General features: G+C 39.2%; 2 protein-coding genes across 2 annotated transcripts in view; one reads left to right on the top strand and one right to left on the bottom strand.

The window, feature by feature from the left end:
- LOC133836007 (neuropeptide-like 4) overlaps nucleotides 1-15,394 on the bottom strand; it is a 135,485-nt gene that overhangs the window by 31,058 nt on the left and 89,033 nt on the right. The gene's annotated exons all lie outside the window — the stretch shown is intronic.
- The window catches only part of LOC133835337 (uncharacterized), a 31,213-nt gene continuing 20,497 nt past the window's right edge, over nucleotides 4,679-15,394 (top strand). Inside the window, 2 exon segments of the mRNA XM_062265347.1 lie at nucleotides 4,679-5,201; nucleotides 5,203-5,244. Of these exon segments, the coding sequence (XP_062121331.1) occupies nucleotides 5,001-5,201; nucleotides 5,203-5,244 (243 nt within the window). The 5' untranslated portion in view covers nucleotides 4,679-5,000.

Genomic DNA, 15,394 nt, shown 5'->3' with positions numbered 1-15,394 from the left:
TTCCACAACAACTAATTGTAAATTTCCATTAAAAATAAGCAATCGTACTTAACGGAATTGTAACTGCCAAATATAATTGTGAAGATATCATTTTACATATACCTAACAAAATGTGGAGTGCAGCGATTTGCAAATAAGAGTAAGTACAAAATTACTGCTTGCTTTTTGATCCGATCATTTCAATTTTTAGAAAAATATAAGAGTAAGTTTAGTGCTCATACAACTTTGTACTCAAGCAGAATATAAAACCGGTATAAGATCAGTGGTGGATTGTATTTAGCCAAGCTCGCAACCGCATCAGCAAACGAGTTCGCTGTGGAGCGTATAGCAATGGTAGCAACCTTAGCCTAGTTATGAACTGAGCAAGCAGTGCGTTGAACAACAGGGTTTGCGTCTCGACTGCTGAAGTTTGTGTGCGTAAATTAAGGGAACAGTACAATCACTAACCATACAATACATGTATTGTATGGTTAGTGGTACAATTAGACAACTGATTGTCATAATTAACTTTTAATATATTAATTATTTATCAATACTTTAAATGTATAGTGTTTTCTTAAAATTAGTTTTCTACTATTTTCTTATTCTAGCATTATTTTTATCCTAAGCACAACAGAGGAATTTGGATACTATGGATGCTCCAGATGCTGGTCGCATTATACGTGCACCTGCACGACGCAAGCGCAATGATGAACAGCTAATGGACAGGGTAAGTTATTTAAATTAAAAGCAACAAACAAACATATTCAATGCGCACTAATTTTGAGCGCAAAATCGTATGCAACAACAGCTGATTCTTCAACCGAAAGCACTGCTTGCAATTATACTGCTTGCTTCATATTCTAGGTTAGTGTGTCTGAGTACAGGGTGTCTGTCAGTCGCGTACCTTTGCCAGAGGCAATCTTGTTAGTATTATTTTTTTCAATTCATCGTTTCATTGAACTCGATCGCGACTCTCATTTTCTATTTGTGGCAATCCAGTTTCCACAGTTTCCCAATGCGCGAGTTCCCGTCAAACTTTACGAAAAAAACAAAAACAAAAATGAAAGTTACACTGTCACAATCGAATAGAAGAAAACGACACGTTATACTCCTACAACAGACACGATCCGAATGCGTTTTGTTTGATTAGTTGAGCACACGTTGTTTCATTTCTTTAATTTTAATTTTATTGTTGTGCGTGTCGTGATGTGCTATTGTATAGCCAGCTGGTAGAAGAGTTCAAAACTGGGTCATTAGTAGAGAACTTGAACTCGATAACGACCCACTTTCACAACCTTAGCGGAGTCCTTTACCATTGTTAATTGCTTATCATTCAACACCCACAAACCACAAGTTCATTAACATGTAACCGCAGGCACACGCAAATATTTTCACCACACACACACGCTACAGCATTTTCACCACAAAAGCCGCTCACGGAGCTCATATAAAGTAACCCACAATTAGCGCGCCTCAAATTTCACGCAATTAAAAGAAACAAAAAAACCAAACTCATCATATATAATAAAAACAACGCCTCTGATACACAGTAGCAACAATTAGTTCGTTTTATGTCAAGTTCAATGCACGCAGACATACACCACCCACGCTCTGAAGCTCGCCAATAACAAAAAGACTGTGCGAAATGCTATTAAATAATCAACAAAATCAGTAGCAATGAGACCACCACCAGACATAGAAAGAGTGAGAGAGACAGGAGCGCGAGAGTGCCGTTCAATACTTTCTCTCACAGTTGTAAAAGCAAAAGCAAAATGCAAAAGCAAATGCAAAAAGCAAAAGCTCGTCATGACCTTTTCACCAAAGGCAACTTCACCACAGCTGCAGCAGTAGCAGTCAGCTGTGCGCGTCGCTCCAGCAGCAGCAGAGTTGTGTGCTTGTTTTGGAGTTTGAGAGTCACCACGATCTTCGTGCGCTCTCCCGTTTTTTTGTTGCTCTCCGTGTGCGGAGCTCCGCTGCAAAAGGTTTTTGTATTTGTTTTGTTTGTGGTTGTTCTGTTGTTGTTGGTGTTTTACTTTATCGTGTTGTGCTGCTGCTGCCGTTAGTGGCTTTTACCTTCGCCACCACTCTCGCTGAGCGACGACGCCGCTCTGAGCATTATACCCGCTGCCTGCGTCGTAGGCTTTGCGCCGTTTGGTCGTCGCTGCGCTGTGTTAGTTACAATTTGTATTCCACTTGGTGCGCGCCTTTCTCGCCGCCGCGCTCTGCTGTGCTGTGCTGTGTGCTGTGTGTTGTGTAGTCGACGCCAGCCCCAAACCCCCCGCACACCATCACACCACCCACCGTAACTGTAGCTGCAACTGCAGCTGTATTGGTGCGTTGTTGTGTTTCTTTGCAATTTTCGCGTGCATTTTTGCATTTCGCAAGCATTTCGAGCGCAGCAAAAAAACCGAAAGAAAATTATGGAAAAATCGTAATAGAATTTATTGCTCAAAATTGCAGTTGATGAAATTGTTGTGTTAATGCGACGACCCGCTTTTCGACGTGCACGACGTTTATGTTTCTGATTTACTCAATTTTGGCTGCCCAAATACAAAAACATTAAAGTTTGCCAGTTTTTTCTGCGGCCTTCGGACATATTCGGTGCGTGTAATTCGGTCGTCGTTGTCGCTGTCGGCGCTGACGCTAACGCCGACGCTGGCAGCGCTGCTTTGGCTGCTGTGTTGTGTTTTGTTCGCAAATAATTAGCCGCGAGTCTCTCTCAGTTGTTCACTTCAAAATGACCAAAATGACGTTATATAATCTGTGAACTGCGACTGCAAAAATATTCTGTGACGCTGCCTCCCCATCCCCCCTCATGAGAACCCTCCCTCTTGGTCCCCTTTTGTTGAGTCAATTATCAACAGCAGATTTTGCTGTGTTGCTGTTCTTGTTAATCAAATGAAACGACAAGTTGATTAGATCACACACTGAAATATTAAACTCAGGCAAAGACAACAACAGCTCAATTATAATTAACCAGGCAGGGAGAAAGAGAGAGAGAGGGAGTGTTGGTGTGTGGGTGGGAGAGGAAAGACAATAGTTGGACAGTTAGTTAGCTTAGTAAATTAGTTTGGGCAAATGGCTTTTTTCTGTCTGCTCTCAATTGCGGGACTTGGGAAAACGCATTATAATAGAAAAACAGCTGTCATTTAAAGTTGCAATGAAAATGCAAGTGAACAAATATAATTACTCTAATTGCTAAAAATATGAGACAAACAATTAAAATAAAGTCAACTGAAATGATTGCGATCAAGTTTTTAATTTAATGAATTAGATATTCAAATGAAGTATATTTGAGCTTAAATAAAGTATAAAAGCAAAATATTAAAATTAAATGACTTTAGTATTAAAATTATTATTAAAATTTAAAGTTTTTAATTTTTATTGCCAGTAATATGTTAAAATAAATGTCGTCTTACAATATGAAAATTTCAACTATAGTTTCCTGCAATAAATCACTTAATTAATTATGCATATTCAAAATCTTCTATATTTTCATTATAAACTTGCTCCACCAGAAGCCTCTTATATTAATTTACTGAATTCTCAGCTGGTTTTAACATAAAAACCTTCAATTCGTTCACCGTTTTTAACCTTTGAAATATGAATTTTGTTCTGCTCGCAACGGTGGCGTATACGTTATTTATCTAAAATGTTTACGACTTTTTAATGTGTTTGCGTGTTGTTGTTGTTGCACGAGCTGGCAAATTGTGGTGGCGGTTGCGGTTGCCGTTGCCGTTGAGGTGGTTATCAATTGCTGATATGCTCAGCGTACCAAAAATAAGAAAGAGTTCCCTTCAGATAATGGCAAAAAACAAACACAAGACAAATTGAAACCAAAAGTTGACAAAAGTCGTCTCCTTAGCCCGCTCCTCTTTTCCCACCGCACCCTCGAGCAACGCTGAATGTCAATGCAAAATTAATTCAATTTCATTTCCCTTGCAAAAACGAACGAACGCAAAACCAAAGCGGAAAAACAAGAGAAAAGAACTAAAGTCGAATAATTGTTGTAGTTGTTTTATGGCGACAATTTCGCTGATAAGACGCGTCAAGGGAACCAGCCTAGTTATAAGAGAGTACGAAAGAGACAGCAGAGGAGAGAGAAGTGCGAAATAAGGTGAAAAATATAGCGAAAAGGTAGTCGAAAGATGATAAGAGATAAGAAACAAAAATAAACAAGCGCAATATGCAATACTGCAAAGAGAGAGACGAAGAAAGCTAAACTAAATGCAAGAATAAATAAATAAATGTAGATTTGATAACTTCTGTACATAAATGGAAATTCGCTAACTTTTGTACCTAAATTCTGGAAGAGAGAGAAAGAAAAATAAAGTAAATAAACGTAAACATTCTAACTCTAAAAATATTGTTTGACTAGCGTTGGACATTTTTAGTTGGGATTTTTTGAGTGCAGTCAAGTTAAAGTTCAAAGCAATTTGTACTAGAAGAGAGCGAGAGATGGAAAGATAAAGCGAGACAGCTAGTGATCAAGGCAGAGCGAGAGAGAACTGTGAGCACATTCTGTTATTTCTGAATGTTATTATTTATTATTTGCGGCAATTGGAACGTAACCCACTTGGCCCATTGCCTGACCAAAACATCCGCAAGGTCCAGCAGCAACAGCAACTGTTGAAGGTCTGACCCCCCATTGAGCCCCTTTGACCTGCTAATGATCCCCATTCAACATCATATAGAGAGAGAGAGAGGGAGCGAGACGGCGTGCAAAATGTGCAGAGCCATAAAGACAATTGACATTTACATCAAATGAAAGGCAAAGAGCAAATAGCAAAAAGTACAAAAACACACACAAAAAATACAACAACAGCAAAACATAATAAATAAATAAACAATGTAACTGTGCTGTGTTGAAATGAGTTGAAATTTCAAATCAACAGCGAAAAGAGAGTGAAAAAGTGGTGCATTGTTCAAATCAACACATCTGTGACAACAATAACAACAACAACAATTATAATAACGCGACAAGTACAACAACAAAAATAAACAACAACAACAATAACATGCGGCATTTAATCATGACCCCAACATCGTTGTCGATGTCAACGCCAACGCTCTCGTCGCTGCATCATCAGCGAATGTCGCTGCAGTCGCAGTCGCAGCTGCAGCTGCAGTTGGCGTTGCAGTCGCAGTCGCAGTCGCCGTCACCATTAACGCCACATTCGGCATCGCCATCATCATTTTTTCGGTGCCTCCTCCTCCTCGAGTTCCCCGAAATTTCCAGCTAACTACGAGCGAAGCGAAAAAGTGAGTGCAAAAACAAAAACAAAAACAAAAACATGATACTTAAAAAACACCCGCTAACTTACGCCTGTGTGTGTGATTGTCTGTGTGTGAAGCTTTAACAACATACGGTACACGTATTATTCATGAATGAATCGACTGCACTTAAGCCAACGTATTTTGCATTTATGATGCTGCTGCTGCCTTTTATACCCCGTAAATATTGAATAAGTGCGGAGCATTATGACTTATTGTCAAAGGGTATTATAAAGATAATCTTATACACTTTTGATATTAACAGCGGCAACAGCTGTGTCACAATATAAGAGATGTACTATACATCTAGCATGCAAAACACTCTTATACGACACGGGAATATAACAGTTCTTATACGAGCATAGTTTATAAGCAGCAGTAACTTTGCAGCTGACTATAGTGCAGTATTAAGCGTCTCCCACTCTTATACTTATTGTAGTTACAGCTCTTCTACTTTCGATATTTGCACTTTTACCTTTTCCTTCGATGATCTCCTTGCCATTATCCAAGTTCAAGTTCAAGCTTTTGGTGCAAGCAATTAGCAAAAACTTTTTCAAATGTCAGCACTGCGATTAGGAGCAAACAATTTTCTAATTTGTTTTCTCCCCAAAGGCTTGCTTGTAGTAGTTTCTGTGTTGTTGTTGTTGTGTAATGCGCAATAATTAATGAACAACTAGCATTCTGATTGAGAAACTTTTCAAGTCGCAATTCGCATGGGCAAAAGTTCAAGGTGAGACTGAGATGACGTTTTCAAATGCGCATTAAACACGCAATTTTTTTGCACTCTGGAATTTTGAATTTGGTTTTTCCTTTTTGCATATTTCTCCATGACATTTTTCCCTTTCGTTTTCATTTGGCTAGAGAAAAACTATTTTCCAGACGCTTTGCGCTTTTTGGAGCAGAAAACATTAAGCTGCAAAAGTTGCATTCATGGTGGTGATCGGGTTTTTCCTTCACACTGCAGCAACATTTTCTCAATCTACGCCAACACAAACACACACACACTTTTCCCATATGCAGATGGTCCCCGCAACTTGGTTTGCTTCGGTTGCTTGATGTACATAGCTGCTCACTTTTTCTACACGAATGCTGGACATAATTGCCTTGCCACGCCCCTAGACCGCCCAACGCCCGCACAGCAGCCGCAACAAGCAAGCAACAACAACTACGAAAACAACTTAATTTGCAGTCGTAATTGTCTTGGCCCATATGCAGTGGCTATGGCTGTTGTTGTGGCTGCTGTTGCTGATGCTGCTCATCAAAATGCACATTGCGCATACGCCACGTTGCTTACATTTGAGGCTGCAAACGCATCGAAACTAAATTGCAATGCATAAGCCGGTAGTGCTGCCTTCTGCCTGCTGCCTGCCTCCTTTCCCTTGCCACACACACTCTGAAAGTTGTAGAAAGAAATTCAAGTTGTTTGCCGCAGTTTTCCTCGTTGTTGTTTCGTTCTACTTTTTGTGCTGCACGTTGCCAGATGCTAGTTGCCAGTTAACAGCGGCATCTCTTTTGCCATGATGTCTTCTAATGACCGACGCGTCGCTTCAGTTTGCCTTGGGAAAGTGCTGGTCCAACTATCCAGTCATATATCTCTCTCGTTTCTTGTTTCTTGTTTCTAGTCTATCGTTTATTATGAATATTAGTCGACGCGCACTTTCTAACCGCCTGCGACAAACAGACACAAAGTCGAAGACAAAGCAAGAAAATTGTCGTTGCTAATGTGTCTGATTTGTAAGCATTTCTAATAAATAAACGTTGGCCTATTCGAAGATGGCCAATCGCAAATTGGGCTATCATCAGTTGCGTTTATGGCAACGCTCAGTGAAAACTCTCGCTGCCACAAATGGCTAAAAATTTAATTGTCGACAAGCGAGAATGCGGGAGATTTACTCGATAAGTATTGAACGCCAGGTTACTCTGTAAAATGTATGAATTCTTCTTATAGATTTAGTATTTTCATTTCATTTTTATCTTTACGAAAAACACCCTCAAAATTATAGTTAACACCCGTCATTAACTATTTATATGTGTGTTTTGTATTTGTCTTATCAGAGTCGCATTTATCGGAGAGAAATGTTTTGATTTCTAGCTGACATCATGTAATTATTTTTCGACACTGATTAAATGCGCATTTTGCTCAAATTTAATCAAACAGACTTAAGCTTGCTTGCGTTATCTCTTTACAGTTTATGGCTAAACAGTAAAGTTGTGTCGCCACTTTTGGAGATTCGTGAAAGGAAACGCGTTCTACCACAATTCTCACTCTCTCTCACTTTTCTCGCCACACTTTCCACTACTCTGCAGAATTGTCATTAAATGATTAATTGCAATGATTTACATTTAAATTGCCTCCTGCCTGCTGCCTGCCTGTTGTCGTAATTTACTTGCTTAATTAGAACTGCACAAAAAGGAAAGTTGCATGAATGCAGCGGATTGTTCTCTGTCGTCCAGCTGACGCCCCATCCCTCCCCCTGTCCCCCATTGTTGACTGCACTTCATCTTTGCCAAGCCCATACATCATTGAGTAGCATATGCATATGCACAATTTTCATTTTTGCGGAAAACTGTATCAATGTGCGGTCTGGTGGCAATATTGTCCATGACTCACACAGCAAGAGTCGCAGAGACAGAGACAGAGACGCGACAGGCAGTTCCCCAACTCGTATTTGGCCTCGATACCACAAACTACAGTTCGACTTGGCTACAAACAACTGCAGATGCTGGCAAAAGTATTGAAGTGGCTAATCGATAAATAGAGCAAATATAAATAGCAGTTAAATTGATGAATATTGTATGACAAATGATCAATTGCTTTGCAAGCACATAAGTATTTTTAGCGAGTGTTTACTGTGCTTAAAATGTTTGCTTAAATTGCTGCACAGCTTGTTGGTCTTTTGTATTTATTTGATTTTGGCAACAGTCGAACTTTTTGGCGTTAAAATCCATTTTTTATCGAGGCTGCAGGCTACCAACTGCAACTGCAGACTGGCATAAAAAACGTGCTGATGTTTAATTGAAAGGCTGGCGTAGATAGCGAGAAGAGAAGGAGAGAGAGAGAGGCATAGAGCATAGAGGGTATAGAGATTAGCTCTGACTTGAAATGTTGTTAATTTATACAGAGCTGTCAGGCAGTTTAAACAATGAATGCACCTAGGAGACATTTTGCACGCTCCTCTCTTTGTCTCCCTCTCTCTCTCTTGGTCTTTTGCTGTCATGTGGCAGCCATTGAAAGTGGCAACAATTCAAAGCCATTTGGCTTTTGTCAGGCCTGGTCATTGTCTCGCTTTTCGCCAGCCTTGGACGCCACAGTCTCAGGTCACACCCACACTGTGCAAGAGGCGAGCAGACAATCCCGTCCAGCCGCAGCCGCAGAGTTGGCAGCAGAGGGGGGGAGTGACAGCGGAGGCGGCAGCAGCATTTGCTGATTGCATTTTTGTCCGGCATTTTGGCATTTTTCTGGGAAAGTCGTCGCGCAGCGAGAAATGCTTTCCTTTTACTTTCAACTTTTGCATGTCGAGCATTTGCTTCATCTCTTTTTAATTTATTTATTGCTTTTTTTTGCTTTGCTGGTTTGCTGGTGGCTCCCTTGCTGCGCTCTCTGAGATTTGCATTTGCATTTCAGCCCCATCGATGGATGGATGCTTGCTGCTTATAGTATATTGTATAGTATTATTATCGCTGCTGTATATGTATATGCTCTCGTAATGCGGCGGCAATTTTATTAGGTTGATCTCTTTGCTAATTTTTGTGCGCCGATGTGGAAAACGTTGAAGCGGCGAACGCCGAACACCAAACACCGAATTGCTGGCCGCTTGGCCGCCTGCAAAATAGTTTTCCCTTTTTTGAATATATTTTTCCGCCTCCCTCGCCATCGTCGTCGCCATCGTCGCCTTGGGGGCGCAGTCACCCATGTTGTTGGAGCTTGTTACTCATTTTCTGGATTGTAGTTTCCGAACGAAGCGAGTCAAACAAATGGTGTTGGGCCATTAGCATGATTAATGTTTTCGCCTTCTTTTCGCTCGTTGCCAACAAAATCAAAGAGTTGGCCTCCTATCGCTGTCCCATCCACGAACTGAACCATCTACTATTTTTGGTTATAAACGAGTTGATTAACTGGAATTGCAACGGCATCGACGCCCACATTTCTAATTGCAACTTACATCCTTAAAGATGTAAATCTAAATTGATTGAAAGTAGAGTAGTAAAAACTGCTTGTGATTTACATACGAATCTATTACGAGAGACAGTTTGAATAGCATGCATAAAAAGAAAACATTTATGTAAAAGAAAATTTGCAGTCTTCCTTTGCACATTTAAGATTATTATGCAATCATTTAGATACCCAAATAATGCATCTTTACATCTTTACTTGAATATAAGCTACTTGTATTTTAAAGTTTATTGATGTCAAATATAACACATTTATTTAAGTCACTAGCAATTCTTTCCCCATTCATTCTGAGTTTATTTCACTCTCTGCACAAAAACATGTTTATCGCCTTTTATCACACCCTTTGAAGCATTTTCATGACATATAATGGGACACCGTCAAACATGGACAAAGAGACGTGACGCCCCAAGAACTTGTCTGACAAATCGCCCCAAAAAAAATAAAGACACAAAACATGGAAAAACTAATTACAATCACATTATGTGGAGCACATAAATTGCCACACATTCTCGCACTTGCAACACACACAAGTCTTGTAGCACATACATATGGAGTCAACAAAAGAAACGTGTGACATTAAATAAGCAACGGTAAACGTTGCTCAGTGCAACTTCTAACCCAGAGGGTGACCCAGCCAAACAAACCCGCCAACCTGAACGCCCCGTCTCCACCCCTCGCATTAAATATAAACTGTTGCACGTTGCTCTTGTTGTTAGTATTGGAGTTGGAGTTGTTCATGGCGTCGTTTCCCATGTACAAATAGGCACGAAAAGCGTAATGCTGGCCATAAAACAATGCAAAACAGTTACGAGTAACAAATGACAGAAATGAAGAGACGCAGAAAGAGAGAAAGAGAGAATGGTGTGCAGAATGCTCACTCCAAATTATAACCAGCTGGGCGGAAAGACAGCAAACAAGTCAATGAACTGCTGCGCCAAAAAACAAAAACACAACAACAACAAAAACGATATTTAAATGAAATAAAACAAAAAGAAATGGACACGGGTGATAATAGTCTGGTCGAGACCCCGCGCTATGGAGATCAGGCCAAGCAAAGCGTAACGTAACTTCCAAACAAAACAGTCCAAACAGAAGCAAAGTTCTACTTGAACTTGGAGCATAGAAAATGACTATGAGGTAACACATTTTATTGGAGTCAACAATTTGCGTTGTTCATCTAGTTGAAGAAATGTTTCCTCTATCACACTTCACTGACTTTTTTGTTCAATTGCTACCTCTGTTTATATACTTTTCTTTTTTTAGTCACTCTCTTTTTATAGCTTTAGACAACACCCTCTACACTTTATTCACAATTCGCTCTTCGATTGATAGATTTGCATATTGCCAATTTCCATCAATTTTGACATTGAGCACCGGATAAACGTGACCAGTGTTTAAGTGTAGCCCCTGCAAATATTGTGTGATTGCCAGTCGCAATTCTTAATAGATATATAATTATATAGACGACTACTCGTAGACGAACATGTACACAGCAGATATTAACTGTATAATTATACAGATGCCATGTGTTTTTATGGCGAACGTGTTCAACTGGAGGTTTGGCCACAAGCCAAACTTCCAAATTGGGTTTAAATTATTTATTCAATTAGGTTTTTTGTTGATTCTATGTGCTGATGTGTAGTACATAGTTTGTAAACTATATTTAAGTTTAACAGCTGTTGCGGCATCACGTTTGCTTCCCAAGCTGCGCTTAAAAGCAATCAAACTACGCTCTCAACCTGTACTTAACGGCATCAATCATCCTTACACTTAGTCCGAGTCGAAGTTCGCATCAAAGTTTAGTTATATATGTACATACTATAATTATGCCGCAACCAGAAATCCCATTCCATACCATGGCTGTGCCTCAACTTTGACATTCCAGTGCACTAGAGTGCAGCTTTAACCCAGTCTCGCTTTTCACTTGCCTGAAAACAATTTAACATCTTGCTGCGGCTTTTACTCGATTTGTCGTTTATGCAATACCAGAAAGTTAGGAAAGAGAGAGGGTCGGTCGTTAATGAATTGAATTTGTGGCGGCAGCATTTGCACGTCTCTTCACTCAACTCAACTCTTAACTGAGCTCAACTCTTGACTGTTTTCCTGCTGCTGTTGTTGCAGCTGATGGTTTTCGTTGTAGGCCCTGTTTTGGTTGCCATTGGGGCCATTAGCCACGCCACAATAAAACTTAAGTTTACAACATTCATGTCGCTCGTTTAAACTGAAAAATTTGTTAACTCTGCCACATCGAATGGGGAGTTTCCGATGCCACATAAACCGATTAAATATAGCCATGCTCAACAGGTCGAAACAGGTCGCGTTTCCTTACAGCTTTTTGGTTTTAGCGCTTTTAATTGAAATGGAAAAATATAGTTAAACTAAAAATTCGTCGACTGCTTTTCACACATTCAAATGTATTTAGACCCGTTGACTCTTTACGCCGTCAGTTTCGACACGCACAATTTCATTTTTGTCTACTCCCCAATAGCATATAAGTTTTGTTATTTTGTTTGTGTTGTGTTCATTTTTTACATATTTCAAGTTGCCTTTGATCTGTTGCCGTTGCCAGAATTTGGCAAGTGCCAAAAAAATAGCTGTCAAATTTACTCAGATTTATGCATGTCCCAGCCTTTTATGCTTATACCAAAAACAAAACAAAAACAAAAAAAAAACACACCAAGATAAATATCTTCTTAAAAAGCCAACTTTACTTGTATAGTAGAGTTCGCTAGCAAAGCGTGTACTTAGTATCTATGGCTATTTGTGCAATTCCAACATGACTTTGCTTCGCTTTTGACACATTCAAGTTTTTGGATATTTGTCGTTGTTGTTATTTATTTTACTTTTTGGTTTTGTATTTGTTTGTTAGTCGAATTTTGTTTACGTATCCCCCAACCTACATGATTACCACTTGATTGATGTAGGGGCACTCCTCGAAGTATTCCGTCTCGTTTCGTCGTCAGATATTGTATCTACTTATGAATTTGGCTACCGAATACACTCCAAAACGTTGCTCCAGGCTCTCTCGCACTCGCTGATCATACGTAAAAAATGATGACAAACAAACTTAATTATCTTTGAAAACAATATACATTTGATTCCAGTTGATTTATGTGATGTTGGGAGCACTGAAAACAGGTTGTCTGCCGTAATTCCAAGAGATATTTGATTACCAATTATCTATTTCCTTCCAAGCACCGAATACACATAAATAATTATGAATAAATCCAACGAAATTGATCATGAAATCGAAAGGGAAATGCTTTGGGGGCAAACTGCAAATGGCATATTTATGAAAAGTAGTTTAAAGAAAGGAAATTGCAGTTTGTGTAGTAAAAAAAACAGAAGCAGAGTTTAAGTAGCGATAAGATTTCACTAATTTGCATACTAAATGCGGCAATGTCCATGATTATGGACTGTTTATCAAGCCATTAGCCGTCAACGCCCACAACGCTTCCCCGCCCACGCCCACAGCTGAGAGTTTTCAACGAGCCAATTTCCCAATGACTTTCTTCAGCTTCAGCTTCCACGCAAATGTCCGCAGTTTCAGATTTGCCGCTCGAAAGTTGCAGCTTGTCTTTGTCCATAGTAAACTGTCCGCCCACGCTTCTACTGTTAATGTTATTGTTAATGTTTTCTATGTCTTTTGTGTGGACAATTGTTTAAATTTGTTTTTTTGCCACTTTGGTCGACATGCTGACAATTTATTTGATTGTTTTCGTTGTCTGTGATTCGTGTTGTATTTTTGTTGCTTGATTTATTAATTAGTTGCACGACAAAAATTCACGAAAATCGATGGGAACGAAGGGAAGGTTTCAGGTTTCTAACGCTGGGAATTCAGCAAATGCATTTCTAATGAGTTACGCGATGAATGAGGTTTAAAATTAACTTCGAGTCAACTTGGAATCAATTCGATACGATTCTCAAGCGCTTGTGATGTCAGCTTCGACTCTCGACCCAGGCAGCAGATGATGTCAGTTTTATTATTGCTTCTTGTTCAATTTCTGATTACTCTTTTCGATTTTGTCGCTTTTTGCAGTTTACCAAATATCTTTATGAGCCATAAAGCTTTCAGTTTAGCACTCTTAACACAAATATATTTATTTCGATTTGTTATTATTGTGTTTTGTCCAAAACAGTTGGTCGGAAGTAATATTCCCCTACGCTAATGACATTTTGCCATTTTTTTTGTTCAAGTTCTTACATAGTTGCAAATGCCTTGAATGAATTGTTATACTAGAAAGGGAAAACCAGTTTACATTTTAGAATCTATCTATTTACTTGGCACATATGTATGAATCTTTACATAGTTAAAGGGTTCTAGCTTTGTTGTCTTGAAAGTGTGAAAATCATGGGCTGAAACCACATTTGCTTTTCTTAGAGATTGTAGTAAAAACCTTTATTTGAATCTCTAACTGACTGCTAAGCCTTTTTTACGTAATAAATTTTAATTATTAATAACAATCAATGGCTTCTCGGTAAACATTTTTAAATTGTTTTTGCCTTTTGTCAATCTTTTCTTGATTTCCAGTTGAAATCATTGCCAATTGCTTGGGATTTTTTTTAGTGTGTCGTTTGCGAGCTAAATTATTGCTTAACAAGCTGTAAAAAGAGCATTACGTGCAACAACAATTTGTTGTTTACGGTCCTCCCACTCGCAATGCCTTCATTGTTGCACTTTGTTGTTCCTGATGTCAAGTGCAACTTGAGCTGCCCAAGCTTGACCCAAATGAGCAATCAATTGCCATCCTGCAAATTGAAGACAGCCTTGAATACTCTCATATTTACCATTTACCATTTACCCTTGAGTTGTATCTAAAATTGCATAATAATCACAGTTGAAAATATTGCGTGTCAAACAATGTGTGAGCTAAGCACGTTCTCAGCCGAAGTTCTCTCATTAAAGTTGTTATTTTTGGCACAGGATATAATTAAAATATTAAATATTCAAACAGCTGCCTGTGGGGGCTTCAACGAAACGACACTTGAATTGGTCAACTGGGTGTGAATTTAATGAGATTAATGTGCTGTTGGCCATGAGATACAAAAGTATCTTTTAACTAAAAAACAAGTGAGAAAATGGCTTAATTAAAGTGTGGTAAGACATGAATAGCACAACTGGTCAGTCGGTCGGTCAGTTACGCTTATAAATTAAAGCGGTTGACAGCTTTTTATGGAACATCTTGTGTGATTTAGTTCGGAAATGGTCTGGGCAGTAACAACAGTAAGAAAAGTGTGCCAAAGTCGTCGCTTTACATTGATTCGATTTGGCAGACAATGCAAAAGTATAATTAAAATCAGCAGATCTGTGGGCAGACCAACCAACTAACTCTGTGTGTGTGTTCTCCCATTATTGTGATTACATGAGCAGCAAATGTAATAAACATGCCGGAAGCACATCCAGACAGCGACTTCTAATCATACTAATGCCTTTAAGTCATAATAACTAAGTGCTTCAAATTTATCACCACTCCAAATTAAGCAAAAACGATCAAAAATAAATGTTTAATCGAATGCTAGACTAACAGATACGCTGCTCTCTTAGATGATGTATATTTGAGATACATGCATTGAGATACCCTTTTAGCTTTTGGCTGTCTATTATTAGTGAGCATTAATGAATGCAGCGTGCAGTGCGCACAGTGGGCAGCTTTGGGGGCTGGCAAACTGACAACTGACACCTGTTATTAGGCACAACACTCGGTGTGTGTGTTTTTGGGTTTGGGTGTAAGAGTACTTTGAATTTGTTGTTGTCCGTCAAATTGTAGCAATTTTCTTGACTCGAGTGCGTTGCCGCAGTCTGCCTGTTGCCTCTGTTGCATGCAACAACAGCACGTTTCGGTTTTGGCTTTTGGATTTTCGATATATATTTTTTTCGTAGACAAATTTATGCGCATTTTTCACTCGAATTTCTGTCTTTTTGTCTGAACATTTTGTTAAGCTTGCATGTGGGCGCCCCTCGCT

This window comes from Drosophila sulfurigaster, chromosome 2L (genome assembly GCF_023558435.1).
Source record: "Drosophila sulfurigaster albostrigata strain 15112-1811.04 chromosome 2L, ASM2355843v2, whole genome shotgun sequence".
Taxonomy (NCBI): Eukaryota; Metazoa; Arthropoda; class Insecta; order Diptera; family Drosophilidae; genus Drosophila; species Drosophila sulfurigaster.
The sequence above is the reverse complement of the archived record's forward strand: the minus strand, read 5'-3'. Positions and strand labels throughout refer to the sequence as shown.